This window comes from Tyto alba, unplaced genomic scaffold, assembly GCF_018691265.1.
Source record: "Tyto alba isolate M040663 unplaced genomic scaffold, T.alba_DEE_v4.0 Super-Scaffold_41, whole genome shotgun sequence".
Taxonomy (NCBI): Eukaryota; Metazoa; Chordata; class Aves; order Strigiformes; family Tytonidae; genus Tyto; species Tyto alba.
In genome coordinates, this window is record NW_024881317.1 from 17,693,027 (window position 1) to 17,716,467 (window position 23,441).

General features: G+C 38.5%; 1 protein-coding gene across 7 annotated transcripts in view; it reads right to left on the bottom strand.

Moving 5' to 3' along the window:
- TRPM1 (transient receptor potential cation channel subfamily M member 1) overlaps positions 1 to 23,441 on the bottom strand; it is a 105,998-nt gene that overhangs the window by 32,028 nt on the left and 50,529 nt on the right. For all 7 annotated transcript variants that reach the window (XM_032990186.2, XM_032990187.2, XM_032990188.2 and 4 more), the window contains 9 exons: positions 15,083 to 15,162; positions 14,046 to 14,241; positions 12,653 to 12,866; positions 10,762 to 10,886; positions 9,902 to 10,073; positions 7,265 to 7,439; positions 5,000 to 5,123; positions 2,125 to 2,197; positions 1,189 to 1,289 (listed from right to left, as the gene is read on the bottom strand). In XM_032990186.2, coding sequence (XP_032846077.2) covers positions 1,189 to 1,289; positions 2,125 to 2,197; positions 5,000 to 5,123; positions 7,265 to 7,439; positions 9,902 to 10,073; positions 10,762 to 10,886; positions 12,653 to 12,866; positions 14,046 to 14,241; positions 15,083 to 15,162 — 1,260 coding nt within the window. The remainder of the gene's footprint in view (positions 1 to 1,188; positions 1,290 to 2,124; positions 2,198 to 4,999; positions 5,124 to 7,264; positions 7,440 to 9,901; positions 10,074 to 10,761; positions 10,887 to 12,652; positions 12,867 to 14,045; positions 14,242 to 15,082; positions 15,163 to 23,441) is intronic.

A 23,441-nucleotide genomic window follows, 5' to 3' on the forward strand; every position in this document is an offset into this window, starting at 1 on the left:
ATCCAAATAATGTTTTACAGTAATAATACTTCATCATCTTTAGAACGATTAAATCCTCTCTGTATAAGCATTTTAATGAACCTTCAATACTGAAACATCACATTACCTGAAGGGATAAAACAGCATATGCAGCAACATTTGTTTAAATTTAATTATACAGGCTTCCAAATGAAATAAATCTCACCATTATCTATAGCATGCACATGAACAGTGTTCCTTTGAGTGTCATTTTATTGCATAGTTTCAGAAAAGACAACTAATTAAAAAGAAAAATAAATTCTTGCACTTCATTCTTACTGCCTCTTTTAGGCTAGTCTCCTCATGACACTTTACAGTAATTCAGCACCAGATGGTCCACACAGTAAGGCAAAAAGCATCAACACAGTGAGACATGAAAGTGGCTTAGAGGATTTTCGTTACACAGATGAACAAAGGCACTGCAGTGTTTCACCACTGACTTCAATTTGTGCAGCATCAAACTCCAATAATATGAGAAAGAAAATCCAATTTGAGGACCTAAAGCTTTACTGAAGATCTGCTGCTTAGTTCATTTGGCACAGCTCTGCCTGCCAGAGGCCTGTTTTCTGCAATGGCTTCTTATGGTCATCAGAATTTTCCTCCATTAATCCAAACAGAGATTTTCACATCTGTTAATGAAGTGAGCAACACAATTCCTTCTAAGCAGCTCGGTGAATTTCCTTGCTGCATACTTTATTAGGTGGCTGGGGACCTTGCCAACTGCTAGCACATGTCAGTGATGCAGACAGCCAGAAGTCTAGGTAACGCTAGTACCTCACACAAGTTCACTTGGGGTGACCAGGACTGCTATCATCCAGCTGTATGTAAGGCCACAGATTGTTTCCCGTAAATGCTGCTTTTTTTTTTTTTTTTTTTTCTTTAACTTTCAAATCCCCTAAGGAATCTTAAATAAGGTTGTTTTTCTGCTTGTCATGAAATTGTTTTTCTTTCTTTCACAGAGTTTAAATTATTGCTAAATACTTACAAATGGCAGTATAAGGAAATTTCAAACCAAATAGGTCATTCTTAATTAATGAGATATCCTGTATCAGTTCAGCATAAACCAGAATTTAATACTGTTTCTCCTGCCCACAATATCCAAGGTGTGAATATTCAACCACTTATTTTAAATTGTTAACAAACAGTATAATTAGGAAAACTTTGTCTTACTGGCCAGTGGTGTCCAAAGACAAAGATTTGACTGCGCGCAATGTCTACACGATTCCAGGCCAAAGCTAAACTAAGCTGGTCTGGAGCAGATGCATTGGTACCTGAAGAGAGACACACAGATGTTTAGTATTTCATGCCTGATGAAACAAGATTTGACAACATTCTGTCATTCACTTCTCCAATAACTAGAAAACAGCAAGCCTGACTCCATATCGTATTACAATAATTCTACCACAAAGTGGTGGATTCATCAGATCAATTTATGGCATTTTCCATTTCACCCCATAATCCTAATTTCAAAACAATTAACCAGATTCTCTCCCATTTTTCCCTAAAGCTCCCACACTGCCTTTATATTCTGATGCTAAAGATAGACATCTAACTGTTTGAAAAGACTCCTCCTCTCAGCTCCTCTGGCTGATGCTCTAGATATCAGTATAGTAATTACTCTCTTTATTTCTTAGCTTTGGGACTCCAGTGATCCCATACTGAGCCTGTATCAACTACTATATACCTGCAGACAGAAAACAGTCGTTTCAGCAAACATAACAAACTCCAAATAAATATGGAACTGATCCTGAATTTTGCCCTAAGGTTTAAAGAGCACAATCTGAGATCTGGAAACATCCTGATATTCTTTTAATGTTCCCACCTTTTTTTCTAACTTTATTAATAAAACATGTTGAAATATCAGTAGGATAGCTGTTGCAGCATTCCCATCCCAGGCTTTCATGTGAGGAAATCCACAAAAACTTTCAGTCTAGATTTTATTCTTCAAATTAATCTGAACCTTAAGTCAAGCATGTTTGGGTTACTTGTTAGAATCCAAGCAAATAAATGAAAGTCTTAAACATAAACAGTGAACCTCAGACAGTGTATCGGACTGTCTTCTTAGGATCGATTTGTGCATGCTTCCTAATCGCTTGCAAATCCCACCTTTGAGGAGAGCAGTTAAGATAGACATCTCAATGTCCTGTTGCCCTTCAGACCCCATGCGGAATACAGTAATCTAAAGGACAGCATAAAACCAAATACACAAAATTACAACACATGAAAGAGAGAGACTAAACACATAGAAAAAAGAGCAGAATGGTAAAGCTTTATTATTTTCTAAGACTTGAGATTTTTCTAAAAGTACAGTTCTACTAAATTTTTCTTTTAATTTTCACGAAAACATTTAATTAAGTTATTTCAATAAAAAACCCAAAATATCCCTGCATTGGTAAATGTAACAAACTTGATGAGATTCTTCACCAAACCCGAATTTTGAAAGTGGTGACAAAACTGCCATGCCAAACTGATTGTTTTGTGACAGTTTTATTACTTTCCAGTAGTAATGGAAGTGCCAGCTTGAAATTGGAAATGCTAGTTACATGAGATAACTATCATAGCATTAATTTAATTGATGATACCACTCAAATATTTTTCAGTTGTAGGATATACTACATATTGACAACTATAAAAGCAGAAACAACTAATAAAGCGATTATTTCTAGTCACATTTACTTAGCTGAGTCCATTACAATTCACTGATTTTTAAAAACAGTGATTTGTATAAATCTTAGCCACTGAACTACATATTAAAAGATTAATAATTCAAAAGCAAAATTACCAAATACTCTGTGTTAATAAAGTGAATACTGAATGCAGACAAAAAATAACAAATTCTTCATTTTCCAACAGCAACTCTTCACAGCAGATGCTAGTACTGGGAATAGCAATTTTCTCACCAGTTAGAATAGCTTTTGCATGAATGCAAAGATACATGACATTAGAAGAGAGAAGAACTAAAGGAAACATTTTATTAATTAACAAGAGAGCAGACAAAATATCAAGTGCAAACCATAAACCTGCTTAGGCTGTACAGTCAGTGTCTGAATTTTGCTGAGTAAATCATGCCTGCTCTGATGCACATTTTAAATTCAAACCAGTTTGATTAAGGCAGCTGTGGGCTCTCTTTTCTCAATAAATTCTTCTGGGAAAGCTGACTCTCTTACAGTCAGGTTATCATAGTCATGCTTATTACCAACTTGACTTCTGATGAAGCCGTATGTATGGAACTAATCTTGATATACCAACAGTACATTTACATTACCCAGACAATCTAAAGACTTCACATTTGGAGCCCTTAAGTAAGATTTTATATAATCAATTGGGCATGCTTGTAATACTTCTGAATGTGTAAGAAAAAAGCACAGATGGATGTCTATTTGATTGCAGCACAGAGCTGCTTTACTAGAAAATACAGCATTTGTCATATTGTATTCCAAGTGGCATTTACAGCTGGATTAATCCTTAAAGAATTTAGTTCTGGCAAAGGTATTTAAATATATGTTGCTAAAGATAATTAAAAATTGCATAATCTGGCTTTTATGAACCCAAGAACCATCCAGTATCAAAATCTGATCAAAAATCAAGGAATGGAGATTTTTTAGTGTATAAAAAGAGGACTAGCACAAAGCTTGATGTACAGGTTTAAGGAAGTCTTTTTGCATTATGATTAGTATCACTGTGATGAGTTCAGCTCTGTATCCTATTGCTCTAAGTGGGGTCAAGTGGCATCTTTCTCACGTTAGCCCTTCTTTCACTAATAATATAAAGTCAATATGAAACTACACAAAAGAAAAAGATGGAACCGGAAGTCTGGATATGCATGGTAGTGACAGCTCTAGAAAAAAAAATGGTGGGACTGTTCATGTTCTGTGATCTCTGTGTGTAAACTGGGCCAAATTTTAGACAATTTGATTCAGATCATACTTGCACAAAAGCTATTAGTTAAGAAACAATGGCACTTACATAAGTAACATATAGGGGCTGCTCTCCATGCTTAAATTCAATAGCAGTTTGGTTATGTGATTCCCTACACATGGTCTGAGGTGAAGACTGTGGCAGTTCTCTCATTTCTATCTAATAGAAATATGCAACTTTAGCAAAAAAAAAGATAAAAATATCAGCCATACCAGTTCCAGCTGTAATTAAAAAAACACAAAAAATCCATCAGCCTGTTCATCTGCTGTTAAAACAGTGGCTTAGGATTTGCATGAAAGAGTGAAACAGAATTATACCAGGACTCAAGGGAGAAGTCATATTTATAAAAATTCACTAAGACAATTGGTCAAAGGAAAACACTCAAAGATTCATTTTGCCTGCAAAGTCACAGGCACAGTGAACATAATTTCAAGCCACTGTTCACAGATGACAGATGTGAATATTAAAGATGTGCTTTCCCTGAGCACACTTTTTTCTGCAGCTGGGATCTGGCAGACAGGCAGGAACCTGACTGGTACAGTACATGGAACAGGCCTGCAACGAGCCAGGATCAAGCAAGGCTGACATCTTCAAGACCACTTCATGTTTCAATTTCTTTTGAAAGACCTGAATAGGCCATTTTACTGGAATGCAAGGCAGTTAAAAAGTAACTGTATCAGAAGGCCAAAACTGTGGTGACGCACTCTGAATTCTTATTGCCTCTAGGAACTCTTTCTTCAATTATCTTTCCTCTACTTTCTGCAGTTGATCCTGGTTTTAGTGCATTTATCTCAGTGTCTTAGTCTGCCTTGCAGAAGTCCATGAAGAAAGACTCCTATCAACTTACACAGAAGAATTTGAAATTGGTTTTAGAGGCTTTCTAGAAGACAAAATCCCTTTCTTGGCTTATGCTTATGAATGAATGATTGTGTACATTTATACAGCTATATGGAGAGAAAAAAAAAAAAAAAAGTTTAACTGTCACCCCAGAACGGCACTTGAAAATACTCTATAAAGCTTGGTCACAGAAATTCGCTTTGTGAACTACTTTTAAGACACTTACAAGTTCTTTTTTTTTCATGCACTCCATAAGAATGATGAACAGCTGATGAGCTTGATTCCTGTTGTAGTTAAAGGTTTTCTGGATGGTAACTAGCAGTTGATCCCTAAGGGATTCACTTATTATCCTAAATGAAAAATGAGACATAAAAGAAGACATTGCCAGAATTAATATACGTTCAGAAGACCTGGTCCTTGAGAAACAATTTTTCATCCACCAGTGCAAAGACTTCATTTTGAAAATAAATGAAAACACACAGCATCTTTGCATTGACTACAGGTAAGGAGTTCATGAAGAGTTAACAGTAATCAGGAACTTGATACCCAGACTGGCTCTTATGCATCTCAGTACCTCAGAACTGACTTAAAAACTGGCAGGGAACTTGAACTATCCTTTCACCCTGGAATACAATGCAGGTAGCTGTTACTCCTACTATATATTATAGATATACTTCTGTTAAGAAGTTCAGTCTTCAGCATTTCAGCCATACACCTTACAGGACCCTTATCTTTGCCTCTAAATGTTGCAAGGCCCTTTGCATATAGCTAAAAACCCAAAAATATATACTACAATGCTACTGATATGTCCCCTTGGTTATCCTCTTAAATAGAGGATTTAAATTGCTAGCGTATCTGAAACCTCATAATACCCAACTAAGAAACAAACAAACCAAAAGATGATTAAAGAAATTAAATTGAAAACATTCTAGAAAGGTCAGAAATGTTTGATCTCAAAGCAATCTGAAACAGAGCCCTTCAATCTTCACCCATCTCCTAATAAAACACATGTATTTTTAGATGATGGCAAACATTACCAGCAGGCATTCAAAGCTGAGCGTGTGAAGTACAGTAAAATTCAAATTTCATTGTGATAAAATGATTCTTTTAGAGAGCAGGGATAAAATTGTTCTCATTACAGGCCTGCCTTACTAGATGAACACATTTATCTCATCATAATTATTGAAGAGGAAAATTGGACACTGCATCATATGCACTGGGAGAGAAAGTCATGCAGTGAGCAGATCTCAGACAGACTAATCCTGATAAGCTCTTTCAATTACCTATGAGCTGATAGGATGAACGAGAAAGGAAAAAAAAAGCTAAGGAGGCTTGGTCAATGGAAATAAAAAGAAAGTTGTTGACTCATAAATATTGTTGGTAGGATTAAATATGTACTATGTTTAAATACAAAAAAAATCCAGCATTACAGTTGTTCGCCTAATTCAGCAAATAATATCTACACTGCTTGACAATACTAGTGGCCTACTTTATATTTAATCCAAGCTAAACTCCAACCTCAGTCAAGGAAATAGGCTATTTCTTCAGTGCAACACAGGTGTGCCACACTCTAATCAAGACAATATACTAGGTTTTTGCCCGATTCTGGCTACTAAAGATAAAATCCTGATAATAACAATGGGGAAAGTATGCTATTTGACTGGGAGAAGCAATATTTTAAATTAAAAATGCAGTACTCTGCTTCCACTTGGAGTGTTTGTCAGGACAGATCTTTTAGTCTGCAGACTAGATGAGCTTTATGCTGCTAGTATAGGCTTTGTACCTTTAACCTAACCATACTTTCTATCAACCAAAGGGGCACACAACCAACCATCAAAATTACAGATTTCAGAAGTTTTGGATTAGGAGTGACTTTTACAGATTCATTTGGGCAATGGACAGGAGATCTGTGGAGCAGAATTCTTCAGACAACACCCTCCACTCTGTTCAAGACATCAAGCAGCACTGCCCTGAAAAACCATCATAGATGCAAAAAATAGAAAGAGAACGGAAGGAAGCCCAACATTTTTTCAGTTGATCTGGCACTCTTGCAGAATGAAGCTCATTGACACAACACACTAGAATCAGGCAGTCCAAATTTTGCAAATACATGCACTAATTAACCTCAGCCCTCGTCTGAGAAAAAGAGTCATTCTTGGGAACCACTTGCTCCTTGTCCTAATACACCCAACCCAGCATCAAGCATAATGCAGCAAACTTTGATGGAATCTGTATGATAGTGTGCTGCATTGAGAGCAAGCTTATTTCAATGGACCATCACATACATTCCAAGTGGTCATAACTTCTACTCAATTAACACCATGGTTAAGATCAAGTAGGCACCAAAAGCTGACTGACAGCAGAATGCCTCTGTTAGTAGCATTTTGTCCCTGAGGTGGTTTTTTATGATGCTTTAATGAAAGCAAAGCATGTAGTCCTACACTGCCCTCCCAAGACAGACACAGCTTTGGTGAAGATCTCAAAATCTTACCCTCCTTCTTCTGAATACTTGTGTGCAAATGACAGAATATCCGATGCTCGTCCACTGCCATCACATATCACGACAGGGAGAGGGGGTTCTTCTCGTAGACAGTCTAAGACAATGGAGATCACGTTGGGACCCCCTTCCACTATGAGCCCAACTACAGGAACACCTTGTCCCAGCCCTGCAAAAAACAGAACAACAGAAACAAAAAGTGTCACTGAAACTTAGTTTAGGAAGTTGAGATACTATGAGTAGACATGATTCCTCTGTTACAGCATCACTTCAAACCAGAGCAGTTAGGAAAAATGATGGCCATTTCATGGACAACACCAGGAAAAATATCCATACGCTGTTTCATAGCCCCAAAATGAAAAGAGTGAGATGACTCTCTGCCCTTGCTTTTGCAGCACCTCCACACTGATCATGTATTCACTCAATGTTGGTGAACTGTTTGTAATCTCTCTTGACAGACATCATGTACAGCTGAAACAGCTAACTTGATTCTCCTATTACTTCATTAGCTTCACTGTTACTGGGATGGCTCCCAGATACTGTGTCTTTGATGTTTTAATTCTTCACTGGTTATCTACAGGAAGCCTTCAGAAGGGTGACATATACCTATGCTTTCTCCTAAGATAAAAAACATGAAACTAATGTCTTTATCGTGAGGCTGAAATGGCTGGCCGGTGGAAGAGACGACAGCTGAGCATCCCTTTGTTGTCCCTGCCTCACTGTGATCTCCAGGCATAGGATGACAAAGGGAAGCCCACAGGTCACATGGTCTCAGTAGCCTTGGTCACAAGATACTCGGGAAAGTGAAGGACATAACATTACCTGAAGGCTGACTAATCCCACTATTATAAGCATTTGAATTCAGTTCTTAGTCTGTAAAATGACCAGTGCTTTATAGAGAAGATTCACTTTTTCGTATGGCTGAGAATGCATGAAAGAGTTCGTATTTTCAACCTTCATTCCTCTCTGAAGAACAGGAACACCACGCACAGTAACAGCAGAAGGCTCCTGACATCCTCCTGTCAGTATACCCCAGCTCTGATGAGGAGGAGTCACAGAGCATGGGCTGGCCTGTGTGTCCGTGAAATCCTTAGTGATTCCTGCTGAGATTTCCAGAAGAGGTGCCTGTACTTGAAGTGATTAAAAAGAAACAAAAAGAACTCCCTGTATGTTGTAACTAGTGGATGTACTGCAGCCCTTCACATAAATCTTAATTCCTATATGAATTCCCAACTTTGCCCTTCTCATGACAAAAATCATCAGACAATCCTTAAATCAGAACCAATACCCCCAGTCCCAGTGGTATTAAAAGAAATGATACAGAACATTTTGCCTCTGGGCCCTGACTTCCTTTTCTTCCAAGCCAGTGCTCCCTTTTACAATGTTACAACTCTCCCAGAACTTCTGCAGATGAAAAAGATAAAAAAAGCATAGCTAACGTTAGCTATTTCTAATGTCTGTGGGCAACAGGGCACGACACTGCTCCCAGACTCAAAGGCAAGGGGCATCATTTTGTTGAGTTCAGTTTCTTAAGCTTACCATGGGCAAAAAAAAGTACTTAAAGACTTTCCAGAATATTTAGATATTTTGTGGCTGATATCTAACTGTGCCTTTTGGCTTTATCTGGCACTCTACCTCATTCTTTTGCTCTACCCATAAGAGCACTTAAACACTATTAGAAACTTCTGTGGAGTTCAATGCAATTGTCATTCTGAATGTTTGTTTTTTCTTATTTATATGGGCCTACATGGTTACAACAGCATCTGTAAGAAGTCAGAAAGGCAACTGGTAGAACTGATGTCTATTCTCCAGTAATTCTTAATTGAAGTGTAGAGTCAAAGACTATTATCTTTTTTTGGACCATTTTTAATTAGGTTGTTGTGTTTGGTTGTTTTTTATTTTTTTAAGTTGCTGGAAAACCACAGCTACTAAAAATTTTTTACATTTATTTAATCTTTGAAAAAATTTATTTTCTACAAAAATTTTAATGAAAAAAGGTCTTGAAAATTTTTTTTTCTAAGTAATGACAAAAAGAAGTCTAGAAAGTTGTTCTAGAGAGGCTGTAACACGTGGCAAAAATTTTTAAAACTGTGCAAAACTCTAAATACGAAAGCACTGATGTGAAATTATCTTGATAATGGCTTCATTAAAAATCTAAATCCCAGCTGAGTTTATCTGGAAGATCAAAGGATTTTGAGTGTGATTATTTCAAATTAAACAGATTCATATAAAAGAGAAAATAAAATGTTAGTATGAACATTTGGAATCAGAAACCACTGAGCTGCACCCGATTCCTGTAAACAGGACCTGTACAAACCCACCCCATTCTGTGTATTTACTGATGTTTATGAACTCTAGATGCTTCTACTGCTTTGAAGTTTCTCTACTGTTTGTCAACTTTTCTTCCTCACTTTATGCACTCCTTACTTTTCTGGGTCTTCCATGCTGTTAGATGTGGGCTCTTTCATGACTTTATCAGACAGCATATGTTCTAGTTTAGTCACACAGTCCTGATCAAATTCCTGCTAGAAAGAGCTGGAAGAAGCATTTCATTTCAATAACTTAAAGTATTCCAAGCCCTTCGTCCCTCCCTTAAGTTGCTATGTTTACAGTTTGCCCCACTGTACTTACGTGTGTTAATCTTCTGGAGGGAAATGTGTTTTTCCAACTGACGCCGTAACTTCACTTCAGCTCCATATTTACCTAGCGTACCATTGTCTGCCAGAATGAAGTGGGTATGGGAACTGTTGAGCACAGAGAGCTTGCTTAGAGGGTTTGACATTGTTTGGTAAACCCGTGTTACCTGTGTGCCAAAAGGATAGATGCACCTAGGTTAAAACTAAGAATTAAATGTAAAAATCCCCCACACCACCCAACAGCAGCACATGCTTTATGAGGAAAGAAATCAACCAGACCTTTATAATCAAAAATAGAGGAGAATTAGAAGTGGAGCTTGGCTTTGCATTCAGAACCTGAACTCTTCACAGCAATGTTTTCTTTGGAAGATGACAGTCACTTCTGTGCACTCTCCTGCGTGTTCCCCTAAGGTCATTAATGTACTCTCCTTGATCACACACTATGTTACATAATTAGAAAAGACATTCTCATTTGGAGTTCTTAGTAATTAAGATGCCACTGCAGAGTACCCATCTACAATAAATGCCAGTCTTGTACTCATAAAGGCCTTTACATGATTTACAGAAGTCTCAGCATGCCACACTGAAGTTAGGACCTAAAACTGTCACCATAGAGAGGTATCTACTATTTGAAAGCAATGGAAACCTCACTAGTTCCATATTTGCTTTGAGGTCCTATATGACAACCTGACAAATATAATTAAACAACAGCTCTTTTTCAAGAAATTTTTCAATTTCAGCTCTTAGGCATTGCTTTAGAAACAGTGAAAATATTCATACTCCAAAACCATGAACAGTGTATTTTATTATACAGCTGAAATTGCTGATTACACAGCAGTTTCCTTGAAGACTTACATCTTTTCCTATCAGATCTTCCTTGTTTTCCACAATGCCCCATGGTGCAATTCCTACAGCACATATTCGTCCTCTGGATTTGGAAGAATGATCTTTCAAGGCATCTCCCACATGACGAATGACACCTACAGGTACAATTAATGTAATTCATTCTTGGCATTTTTGAGAGATCACTAAATAACAGAATTTTCTTCTTGCCTCTAATGAAGCTACCTGCTTTTCTGCATTGCTTTCGCTACTAAACTGGTATTTCTACTTTATAACAGAACATGCAATGCAAACCCATGCTTTTATTTTGTAATAGTTGCATGTAAAACCTATTGTCTTTTCACATCCTTGTTCCAAATTCAATGAAATCTTTGAAAGACTTGCCCAGTTACTTAACTTGCCACAGTGTAATCTGTACCGTTATCTGGAATTATATTATTCATTGTACACAATGCTAAACACATATGGAATGCTATCACTGAGGTCTGAACAAGCGAAAAAAAGCAACCCTATAGTTATCTAAGAAATGTTTTTTCACTTAAAATTTATTTTGAGTAGCAATCATCAGCTTCCCTTAAAGACATTAGACCTTTGTTGTAAAACAAAAATCAAAGGAATTAATTCTTATCTTACATAGTTTTCTGAGAAATAACTTGATATAGAGATTTATTTCAAATAAAGTTATTGTTACAGAAATATTATAATGAAAGTTTGCATCTGAATGTCTTTTGAACATCACTCAGAATAGATATTAACATAAACGAAATGAATTAGAAACCAGCTGGTCTCAAAACGTAGCAATATATAGGGGATCATCAAAACAGCAATTTTTCAACATGGCTTTCAAATTTTGGATATCATATCAGACACTGTTTTTTTGAGAGAATCCAGGAATAGTGCCAAAAACCTCCTGGTGGAGTTATGTGGAGTTGCTTTACAATTGATGTTTTAGATATGGTCAAAAAGGAAACACAGAAACATAAAGCTGTTTTGGGTGGCCAGAGGAAAATGCGAACAGAAGAGTGCAATGTCTTCAGGCAGAGACATTTACAACTGACTTCAGGTTTGTGTTTCAAGATTTATAATTTACAGTCATTCATTTAAGAACAAATACCTTATATAATTACAAAACAGAGGTGTGTATGGGAGGTGGTGGGTAATCCCGTGTAGGCAGTGACTCAGGGACATGGCATTTAAAGTGGATTATCAACTGATCACAAACTCTCAGAAAGATCACACAGCCTAAAGGCTAACTCAGTCCTTGGCTTTGTGACCAGGGAAGTGTCAAATGGAAGCAGAAAGGCTGTTTTACTTCAGGGATTAAAAGCTTCATGAAGCACTGTCTCAAAAATTGCAGCATCCAACATTCAAGAGGGCTGTTAAAAAACTAGAGAGAGTTCAGAGCAGAGGTGCAATAATGACTGCAGGACTGGAAAACATGCTTAGTGTGAGAGTTTTATGTCACTCAGCCTGCGCAGTTTGACAAAAGTGCTGTGTATGAAAACATACTCAGGAAACATACTTTTAGTAACAGAAAGCTCTTTGTACAAAAAAAGAAAGAAGCTAAAGCTAGGCAAATTTGGAGTAGGAGATTTCTTAACTACAAGGATAACCAACCACTGAAAAAAATGTATTATAACTAGTGGTAGATTCCTTGCTACTGAAACCAAGGATGAAAATTTTTTTCAGAGGAAACACTGAGTAATGCAAATCAATATTGACCCAGGAAAATTTTACAGTCTGGGTTGGGTAGGAGATTAACACAAATGATTACAATGCTCCTTTTTTGGTCTACTGGCTAATGACTCATTCATGTAGACTTAAATGTTCTGCCTGTGGGAAAAATTAGTGAATGAACATCACTGAATTCTTAAGTAAACTAAAGTGCTGGGTAATTGCTTACCTGTACTAACACCTCCAGTGAAAATCCAAGCTCCTGTGGTCATGGCAGCCTTTATCAGACCTTTTCCAAATACTTGCTTTAATTTAGGTTGCATTTCAAAGTTCTGGAGGCCTCCATGGACAGAGATTAAGAGTTTGGGCAGTTCCAGTTGCCAGTCTTTCACCATGAGATGCAGCAGAGAATCTGGTTTAGTGTCATATGACACACGGATATACTGCAAAGAGCAATGTGTAATATTATCAGTCCATCTGCCCTGTAAATTGTCTATTGACTGAGCAAAGAATGATTATATTAAGCCTTCCATCTTAAAGAAAGAGTTTTACCATTTTTAAGCAACACATTACTAAATTTCTCTGCTGCTTATGATTAGAAAGAACAGGTTGAAACCTTTCACTTTGCTACTGAGAATTTACCATTCAATTAATGAATTTTAAAAGCACCACTTTCCTCTCTTCACCTGCAAAACTGAATGCAATCAAGTGATCCTAAGATCTGATTACAAACCTGCATTGTTGGAAGCCACCTATTTAAAATGACTGGAAGGTGTTTTGTATTGTTCCTAAAGCCTCTGGTTTGACTGCCAAAGAGAAGCAACAACCTTCGTAAGAAATCACTCTGGATGTACATATTTCTGCCTTTGAAACAATGATTTTCATTCTTCTCAATTTAGTTCCACCATTGTGAATTCTTTTCAAACTAAGAAAACAATTAAATAAACTTGTGTTTATTTCTGCTTTAAAAGAAAACAAACCACCAGTAACAAAACCCACCAACATCTCCCATACATTTTGGACAAGATTTTGCAGTGTGGTTGTCTCAAGTGGCAGTCTCAGCATAGAGATAAGAAAACAAATGGACAAAGAAACAAATCTAGGTTTGGATTGGTTCAGGAGAGGCAAAACAGAAAGAGATTTTTTACAGAAGCTTGATTGCTGTTACTTCTCCTGCTACGAAAACTCAACAGTCCATTTTCCAGCTCCGTCAGGCCTCTGTCTTTCAGGAAAGTAAGATTAATTTATATTTTTATTAGACTTAAAACCTTAGGAAAAAATCTGTACCCATGCAGGGTTATTTGGCCCACATATCTAATACAAACAAATGGAATCTTGGGCATTAATACACGTAGCTGCCTCCTTAGCTGGTATTTACTGATGGTAATGTCAATGAAACTGCTTCATCAAGATATAAAGGTGCTTCCTAAGTAGGTAATATTTTTCTCTTGCCTTTTCTCTCTCTCTCTTTCTCTTTTTGAGCATCTTGTCCACATCTTTTTGAGACAGCAGGGACCTCCTTTGATTTCAGCAGATTATGCACTGAACGACCTGGAATCCTGACACATATCTATTAAGCTAACACACCAGATGAATACCTTAGAGTAGCCTATGCTCCTTACCATGGCCTTATTTGAATGCCCTCCTCCCTGAAATTCAAGGTTTCCATAGGCATCAGTTGGGTATGTTTGAGTGTGTTTACTGACGGACCATTTCTCTGGCTGAGCTTCCACTTGCTTTGTTTCTTCTCCATTTTTATTAGCTGTTATACTTGGAGGAGGTGGAATATGTTGGTTAATGAGCTGGCCACAGCAGCACCTGTAAGTTAAAACATGAAGCAACTTTGATTGCAGTATCTTCAGTATTATAGGATAGTGGAGGGTTTTTTGGTTGGTTGTTTGTTTGGTTGGTTGGTTTTTAAAAAAAAGAAAAAAATCAGAAATTAGATTTTCAACTGACTATGCCTTGTTCTACATGAATCATAGAAACACCTCTTCTAGGTTTTATCTGTTGCATTTGCATACACACATATGCCAGAATTACCTTCCCACAGGTGTTTCTTAGCAAGCAACGATAAAAAATTTCACTTCTGTTATACACTAGAAAGCTGTTCTAGGCTAAAGGACAAGGAAGGAGGAAGAATGCAGAACAGAAGCAGTGACCATCTGTTTCTTAATCAGAGGTGACAGCTAACATGTGACAAACTGTTATGTTATCCAAACAAGCTGGACTGCAATTTAGCTAGCCCATGCAGTAGCAGTAATATTAATATTTGGACTAAGAATTCCAGTCCCCCTGTATAGTACTGTTATCAGTAGTTTCATGTCAGCTGTCAAGAATGATACCACTTACTTCACAGTGCACATTATTGCACCCTTCCTTTCAGAATTCAGTATGAATTTATGCTCTGGTTTGCAAAGCTAGAAACTTACAACTCGCTGCTCCTCCTACTGCCTAGTCTTATCATCTCTATATGACATGTCCCATGGCTCTGTACAGAGTTGAGTGAAAGCAAGTCTTGCAGTTTTGTTCTGCTGTCATGTCCCTTTAAGGGGAGTGAGTAAACTGGGTCTCGGTTTCACATGTCTAAATCCAAATTAAGTCCAGTTCCTCCAGCATTAACATTTCTGTTGGCTAAAACAAAAATTTCAAATATTACCTGTTAATGTCTTTGTTGTTGGCAATTACACAGATGCATTCTCTTTTTGAAAAGGTCTTCTCTATCCAAGCCTTTTGACCCTTAAAAAGGGAGAAAAAATAAGAAGAAACATACTGAAATATTTCCATATGGCAGATATAGTAACATTTGCCTTCTATTTTCAGCTACTGCTTTTAAAAACATGCACTAAATAGATTAAATGACTTTTAAACACCAGATACATCTACTCATGAAGCAAGCAGGTGATGTGTGTGTTCCATGACTTGGATAAAATTAAAACTTTGAAGGTGTGTAAAAACCAGTATGTGCAAAGATGTGGGTCTTGGAGTTACAATGCTGATCTGAAGGTCTACCAAAAAATGCTGCTGTTTCTTCCTATTTTAGTAAACAGTAAATGGACTCAAAGTAGGACAGAAAAACAGCATAAAATTGTGACATAAATAGATTAATAGTATTTACTTCAAATAATACTTTAGTATTCTTGTTTCTGTGTAGAAACCGCTTCCCAAAAACCTTCCCTGCTTGATTAATAATCTTCTCAAAATCATTTTTTCCTGTTGTAAATCAAATTCCAGTCATTCCTAAGACATTTTACTCTTAACAAGACATGTCTCAGGAGGCATTCCTTAAATTGAAAGAATATTTAACAGAAAAAGTAGAATTTCTTCAGGCACGGTGTATCTGTGAAACAAGAGGATGAAAACAACCTCGAAGACAAAATAAAATTGTGTTGGCCTATTATACTGTGTTTGCAAACCAGAAATTAGGCCAAGCTCACAGACATTAAAAAAAAAAAAATCATAGATCTGTACAATGCGGTTAGAAAGTCTGTTGCAGAAGTACAGTCCAGTTGATTTTGGGAACACTGAAGGGAGTGAGTTCAGAAGTAGCTCCACGCCAGAGTTTCCAACAATTTCTTATTTGCAGACCCCTGGCCTGCTCTGTCCCGGCAACAATCAACAAGGCAAAGTATCATAATGATTGCAGTAATAAACCAACATTTAGTGGTGAATTTTAAAAAGTGAACTCAAAAGCAGCCTTTTAATTTTAAAGGAAGGAAAAATATTAAAAACCACTCACGATTTGATGACACTGATAACTTTGCCTTGCTGATGAAAGCTGCTGCTTCTGAGTCTGAATTAAGGAACTGTGTCTTAATTCATTTTTCAAGTAGCAAGCAAATGTCTTACGTTTTGCTTTAGTTTCCTCTGTGGAAGTGAAATGGAATTTTTGCAGAGACAAAAGCTAAAAATGATACAAGAACTTTCAGGGTGTCTTCAACAAAAACAGATGGGCCTTTCCTAGAAAAAGAACCAAAAATCTTGCTGATTTCCAGATTTAAAAAAGTCAACTGCAGATTTCTGTTGGATTAATACTCTGTCAGCCTGTCTGGCAATAGCTTCGAGACCAGACTAGCCGCCTAAGAGCTGCACAGTCTACAGCATGATGAATAGAGGGTGTGGTGTTCATCTTTTTTTCTTGTGTGAGGCAAAAGCTGTCTCTGAAGTTCCTTTGTTTGTTGACTTGTTAGTTCCTGTCTGGCTTCTTCATTTCCTCCATTATGTCTGAAATAATGGGAGACTACTTGAAGTTCCATCATTGCAAATTGCAAGCAAATTGCAAACCCAAGCTTCTGCTCCATGAGAAAGCTGTCCATAGTCTGCCCAGGTATGTAAATGTTCGCCTCTTTCAGTTGCCTCTGAGTCAGAATGCCTTGGTAGTCAGTGGTCTGGGAAATCCTGTGCTTCTGCTCTCCTCCCTAACATACTTACTGATTTACCAAGGCAGAACCAAGTCATTTCATTTTAAAATGAGTTGTTTGGGAGCTCATAGCACCACAGAGTGAAGAAAAGTTAAGAACACATTAGACAAAACTTTATGCAGCTTACAATGCTACTTGCTTCTTGAATGACAAGGCATGTATTTCAGGCATTTAGCATAAAGAGCTTGAATACGTAACAAAATTTGAAGGAAGAGAGTATTAAATTTTATATTGAAAGGCCATATGACTCAGTCAGCTTTCCTGTCTTGATTTCATACATTCCTTCTTCAAATGAACTTAGAAGGCCTTTGTTCCCCAAAATATTTAAAAGGTTCTTTTAATACACTTTCTGGCAAGGCTTTTACAAGATGACAAGTTTTAGCAATAGTATTATTAGAAATAGAGCTCAGAAAATGCGTTAGTTTTATAGCATCAGAGTCTATTTATTGAGGTGTAGTTCTAAAAAAGTACAGAAGAAAATATTCAAGACAGGGAGATCCATGAGGCTCTGTGGTATGCAGAGGTGGGTGGTTACATCAAACAAATACCATTTACTGTCCAGAACTAGATTTTGCTAATTCACAGGTATTCAGGCTGTCCAAAATATTCAGAGAGCCAAAAATACTCTATTTGATTGGAATTACACTAGTTTTTAAAGATTAATCCAAAACCACACAGTGTCCAAGTTCACTGCTGTTTTACAACTATGTCCAGTGTTGTTACTTGTGCTTATACACACCATACTAGCTTATGACCTCTCATGTTATAATATGAGCCTACCAGGATCTTGTTATAGAGGTTACATCATTTATTTACTTTTAAAATTATGTATTTTAATTTTAAATTAGTTTTTAATCAATTTAGGCTTTATTATTATTTTATATATTTTACACAAATTCACTTTTTTCCCCAAATAAGATTTTAGATTTCTGTGTGGTCTCTGATAACTCCTTGACTGAATGACACAAATGTCCAAATCAATCCCACAGTTCAGGAAACACTCTTCAAAATATGAATTGTAACAGATGCTGCACATTTAACTGTTCTGTAGAGAATATTGGAAAATGAGAGCTAGAAATATCAAAACAACTTGGATTTTTACACCCTGTCACTGACTACTGCTTTACCTCGGCCCTTTTAGCTTACCAACAAAGTTTCTTTTGCTATTTTGTGTTCTTCATGTAAAAACACTTAATTAACCACTGGATTAAGTTGTAGACTTAATATCTGCGTTTGGAAGGAAGCTTTTGTATCTTACTATCTAAAATGAGCTCTACAATACAGATGAGTTCTCAGCTGTGCAGTCATTCTTAAAACCCCTCTCACAGGAGGTCTATTAATCTACTGCTACATTGAAAAAAAACTTAAATTCTCACACCTACAAACTCCGTTAGAAATCAATCACTATAGGCACTACAGTCCGACGACACATTATGCTCTGCTGGCTTATTTTTCTGTGCTGATGAGAGGAAGGCAAAAGCAGGCATTACAGATCAGCGAAATAAAACCTCAGCACATTTGGTCGGCCTTTGAAGTTTCACTGCTTTTGTCTATTTAATCTGCTTAACCAAAGCTTCATTATAATCCAGTGCAAATACTTGAGCAGAAACATTCAGTCAGAAAACGGGCACTTTCCCCACTTAGTTGATATAAATTCTGTACATTTCTCTCTCTGGACTGAAATTTATTTGGTTTCTTGAGGAAGAATATAAGCACGCATACTGCCTCCTGTGAGTTTGAAAATAATAAGTGCTTTTTAACAGCCTTGGAATGGATGAATTGTTAAAGGACTATGACAGATCAGCTACAGCTTTCAGACCAACAGTCAGTGGGAGTATTAGGCTGACAGGCAAATGGTTGCTGCCAGTAAGATTATGGCACTAAACCACACTGCACATTTTCCTTTCAACTCTAAGAAACACAAAAAAAGCAAGATCTCAACTTTTTGATAGTAGTACAGTTTGATTCTGCTTATTATTGCAAATCCTGAATGTACTAATCAGAATCTAATTTTGAAAAAGCACATTTCAGATGTTCAGTAGCATATTTGTTCTGCTTTATGAAAACTAGCAAAGGGTCTCCTAAACTATGATAAAACCAAAACCAAACCACTGCTAATGCTTGGTCTTCAGCCTATAAATCAGTATGTTGCTGAGAAATAGTATTTATTAATACTGGGTTTATATTATTCCACTGTATGGATTTGTTAGATCTCTCTAGCATTAAAGAAGGTCTCCTCCTGCAGAAGGTCTTCTTACAGAAGGGAATGGAAGTAAGTGTTGCCAGTTTCTAAATCATGAGCTAACAACACCAAGACCCTAAACAAATAGTCACCTTTCTAATATAGTCATTAATAAATGCAAAAACTAGTTATACAAAGACCAGCTGACCTTTGACTATCACAAACAAACTACACTATTTGCTCAGAAACATTCACATCTGTATACATGTAGGCTGGAGACATGCAGTAACTGAAGAGAAAATTTTTTCTCACCACCAGACAATTTCAGCTTGCTGCTAAACTAACATTAAATTTTATGTATTCATATATAACTAACCATTCAATTATCAAGTACTGGGCCTGAATTTCAGGCTGTATTGAAACAGAGCCCGCAGCCCTGTGTCACTGCAGCTTCATGCAAGAGCAGCAGGTGGGCTCTGCACCAATGCACCTCTGGTGAAAATCCAGGGTGGGACTCAACACAGGAGAGCAAAGCCACTGGAAACATCATGCTGCAAACTCTTACATACCATTGTGCCACCAGAAGCTGTGAATTTCAGTTGTCATATACCTCTGCAGGATAGCAGCAGTATTTATTATATGTGAATTATTGTAATGATATAACTACCACTAAAGGAAGTGAAATAATTTGGGGGATGAAAAGGGAGGGCAGGGATGAGAGCTGTAGTGTCTTTCGAACACATCCAGACCCAAACTCAACGAGACCTAAAGCCAATGTAATCAGCCCTCTCAACTGCCATGACCCCCAAAGAGAGATGCTCCTTGCAACTGGGTCACATGTGTTTGCTGGATGGTTTGGCATGCTTGACTTGGTCACAGGGCGGGATGGGGCTTTGGCTTTATCTTGCAACTAGAGAGCATCCACTGTAGGACAGCTCTTTGGCACCTGGAGCCCTACTGAAGAGCACACGCTCCCCAGCTGCTGCCCTCCCTTGAGGCTTTGCCTGGACCAGGCACAGCTGGTCAGCAGAGCAGCGGGCATGCAAACAGCAGTGCCCGGTGCATGGAACCACATACAGGGATCACACTCAGCAGACAGTGCCTGGCACACAGATGCAATGGGGGAGTAGGCAGGGGACCAAATGAATGTATGTCATGTATAATACAGGGTTTGACAAAGCTGCTCAGGCTAAATCAAGCACAGGATAATACAAAAACAGAGTTGGCCAGGCAGCAGAGCTCACATCTGTGGAACAATACAAATTACTTCCACCAACATCTTGTTCAGATGTGGACTGATTATTGTCATTTATGGAACCATTCAGCTAAGTCTGTTCACACCATCTTACCAATGTTTCTTGGTAAACCTCCTTCAGCTTGCAGTACGCTGTAAAAGGTGGTATCACTAGGGAAATCTAATCTCAACTGTGTTGCCTAATTGTTTAATTAGAATGCTCTACAGATTTAAACTGGGATATTTATACCAGATTTGAGCAAAGGGATGTTTGCTTTGATGAGGTAGTGAGAGAAAGAAGTAATCTGGAGGTAGAACACCTCACCGTGTAAATGAGTCCACAGACTTTTGTAAATGCCATGTAGGTTATCACATTCAATTGTTGCTGCTACTTGAGAGAAAACAAATAAGAACTCTGCCCAATACACAATTGGGAGAAATAAGAAAAGAAATCATTATATCAGCAGAATCCCTGTTATCTAGAACTTTAAAACATTTGTTTTGTGCTGCCTTTAAATGCAACATCCCAATTACAGTATCCATCATGCAAGTGACCAACTAATCAACCTTTCAGGTGATTATTTCTACCCAGAACAACCGTCCTCCCAGTAACAGTGTTCTTGCTTGGAGAAAAATACTCCAAACTATGCGACAGCAGTTAACAGCCAATTTTGTAGCCACTCATGAACTGGTAAGATTTTACTGAAATGTTGTTCATTGTTAAGAAATACCAGACATAAAACCATAATGCTATTTTAAAATTGTGTAATGACACTGTCCTGGGTTGAGTGAGTGGTGGAGTTTTTTGGTGGCAGGGGAGGAGGCTATAGGGGCGGCCCCCTGTGAGAAGCTTCTCGAAGCTCCCCCAGCTCCAAGTCAGCTCCACTTCTGTTTGGGAAATTGAGCCAATCGGCCGCGCCTCTGCAATAACATATTTAAGAAGGGACGTGGTGACGGGCAGTGGGACTTGTGAGGAGGAGTTGCTGCAGCTGCATGAACACCAAGGTCAGTGGAGGAATGGAGGAAGAAAGGAGGGGGGAGGTGTGACAGAGCAGAGACCCCCCTGTATCCTGTGGGGAGATGGCAGGGCGTGTCCCCCCCCCGCCACCCATGAAGATCTACGGTGGAGCAGACATTGATTTATGGCCTGTGGCTCCTGCTTGCATGATCAAGGTTCTGTGCCCGAAGAAGGCCGGGGTCTCATGGGAAAAGGTAGCCCTGTTGCTGTAATTCAGTGCTGGGAGGATTGCAGCATGCGGGGGGGTCCCACGCCGGAGCAGCTCGGGAAGGGCTGCAGCCGTGGGAGGGAATCCAGTCGGAGGAAGTTAGTGACCCATGACGGAGCAGTGTGGGGAACGCTGCGGCCCATGGGAGGAATTCAAGTCGGAGAAAGTTTGTGGAGGACTGTCTCCTGTGAGAGGGGGACCACGCTGGAGCAGGAGGAACAAGTTCCGGACACTCCCCTCACCGAGGATAAGGGAAGTGGTAGCGCTGACTGCACCCCCCATTCCCTGCCCCTGCGCCACTGGGAGAGGAGGTAGAGATATCGGGAGCAGAGCTGAGCCCGGGAAGAAGGGAGGGGTGGGGGGAAGGTGTTCTCAAGATGTGGCAATGCTTCTCACTGTCCTACTCTGTTATGTGTTGTTAGTGTCTGTAATAAATGTATGGTTTTTTTTTCTTCCCCTAACAAGTCTGCCTTTTGCTCGTGATCACAAAGGGGAATTTTTCCCCATCCCAGTCCTATCTCAAACCCCAAGCCTGGCTCTCTGTCCCTTCTCATTGCCGGAGGGGAAGGGAGAGAGAGCTGCTGCATTGTGGTTGGCTGCCAACCAGGCCTAAACCACAACAGACACTAGGGAGCCAGAGTCCTGAACAATATCCCCAACTACAGAACAGACTGTGAATCTAAACTAAATGTCCAAACCCCTAGTTTGCATGAGTTATATAAAAAAATAGTGTTGGCAGTTATTAGAATATGAACTAGCAAACTGTCCAATAGAAAGAGGATCTCTTATAAGGTTTGCTAGTAAGTATAGAATCAAGAATGGATTTATAAGAGTTGTAAGATTCTTTCAAATAAAAGATTGTTTCCTCAAGACAATTCTTATTTTCATCCCACTGCATTTTTCATATGGTTCAATTTGAACCCGTGTTCTTGTAACAAACTTATCAGGGAACCATCTGCTCTGAGGCTGAGACTAACACACAGCAGGCAGGATGGCAGTGTCAGTGAGCAATGTTGTTATTTCAAATTGAGGCCAGACATCACTCCTGCTGATGATGTGGAAACTGTAAGTAGTGCTACACTACACAGAGAGCTGTAATGAGCTTTCATGCCTTCATTATGCTGGCCTGCTGGTGAGGCACGCAGTAAACATCCACTGAAACAAGAGGAATAGTTTTCTCTTCACATTCACTAACTTAGGGCCACAGTCTACGAAAGGAAGTAAAAAACTCTCTTTTCAAAGTTAACACAATTCTGCTGCATCTCTTAGAGATACACAGTTCTTCCAGAGGCTTACAGACTTGAAAAACAGCTATAGCCTCAACACCACAGCAGACCTGGCTTGCTCTGCCATGGTTGGATATACCCAGCTGCAGCACCAAGTCCATGAAGGCACATTAGTGAAGTGTGTTGGATAAGCTCAGACACCCTACTGAGAGGCAGGCACAGCTGCTTGGGCACAGCTCAGCATTAATGTAACTACATACTAATGCAACTAAAATAAAGTGACCAAACAACCATTTAGAGCATACTGCAGGACAGCTTGCCTTGGTGCTTGTCTGCAGAGAACATACCTTGCGTAGTTTTGCAACGGAGACTTTTTTTTTTTACATGGAACGCAGAAAGAAACTCACTGACCAGGTTACACATGACACCTACCACATTTTAAGGTAGCAAAAGCCACTCCCGAAACAGCTCAGTCCCATCCCTTACTGTACCAATTTCAGGGAAGAAATTTTCTATGAAATGTTAACAGTAATGTATAATCTCCGGTTGTTACCTATTCCAGTTCTGTTATTAACTTGCCAAATCCTCCTTTTGCCTTTAGCCCTTCTGTTCTAGATTCTAGGGAGATGAGGAACACAAATATGTGTCTGTACTTAGCCTCTGTTCTGAGATCTGTTCTGGATTTTTCCACCCCCCAAAACCCTTCAGTCTGCAGACACTCCATATAGC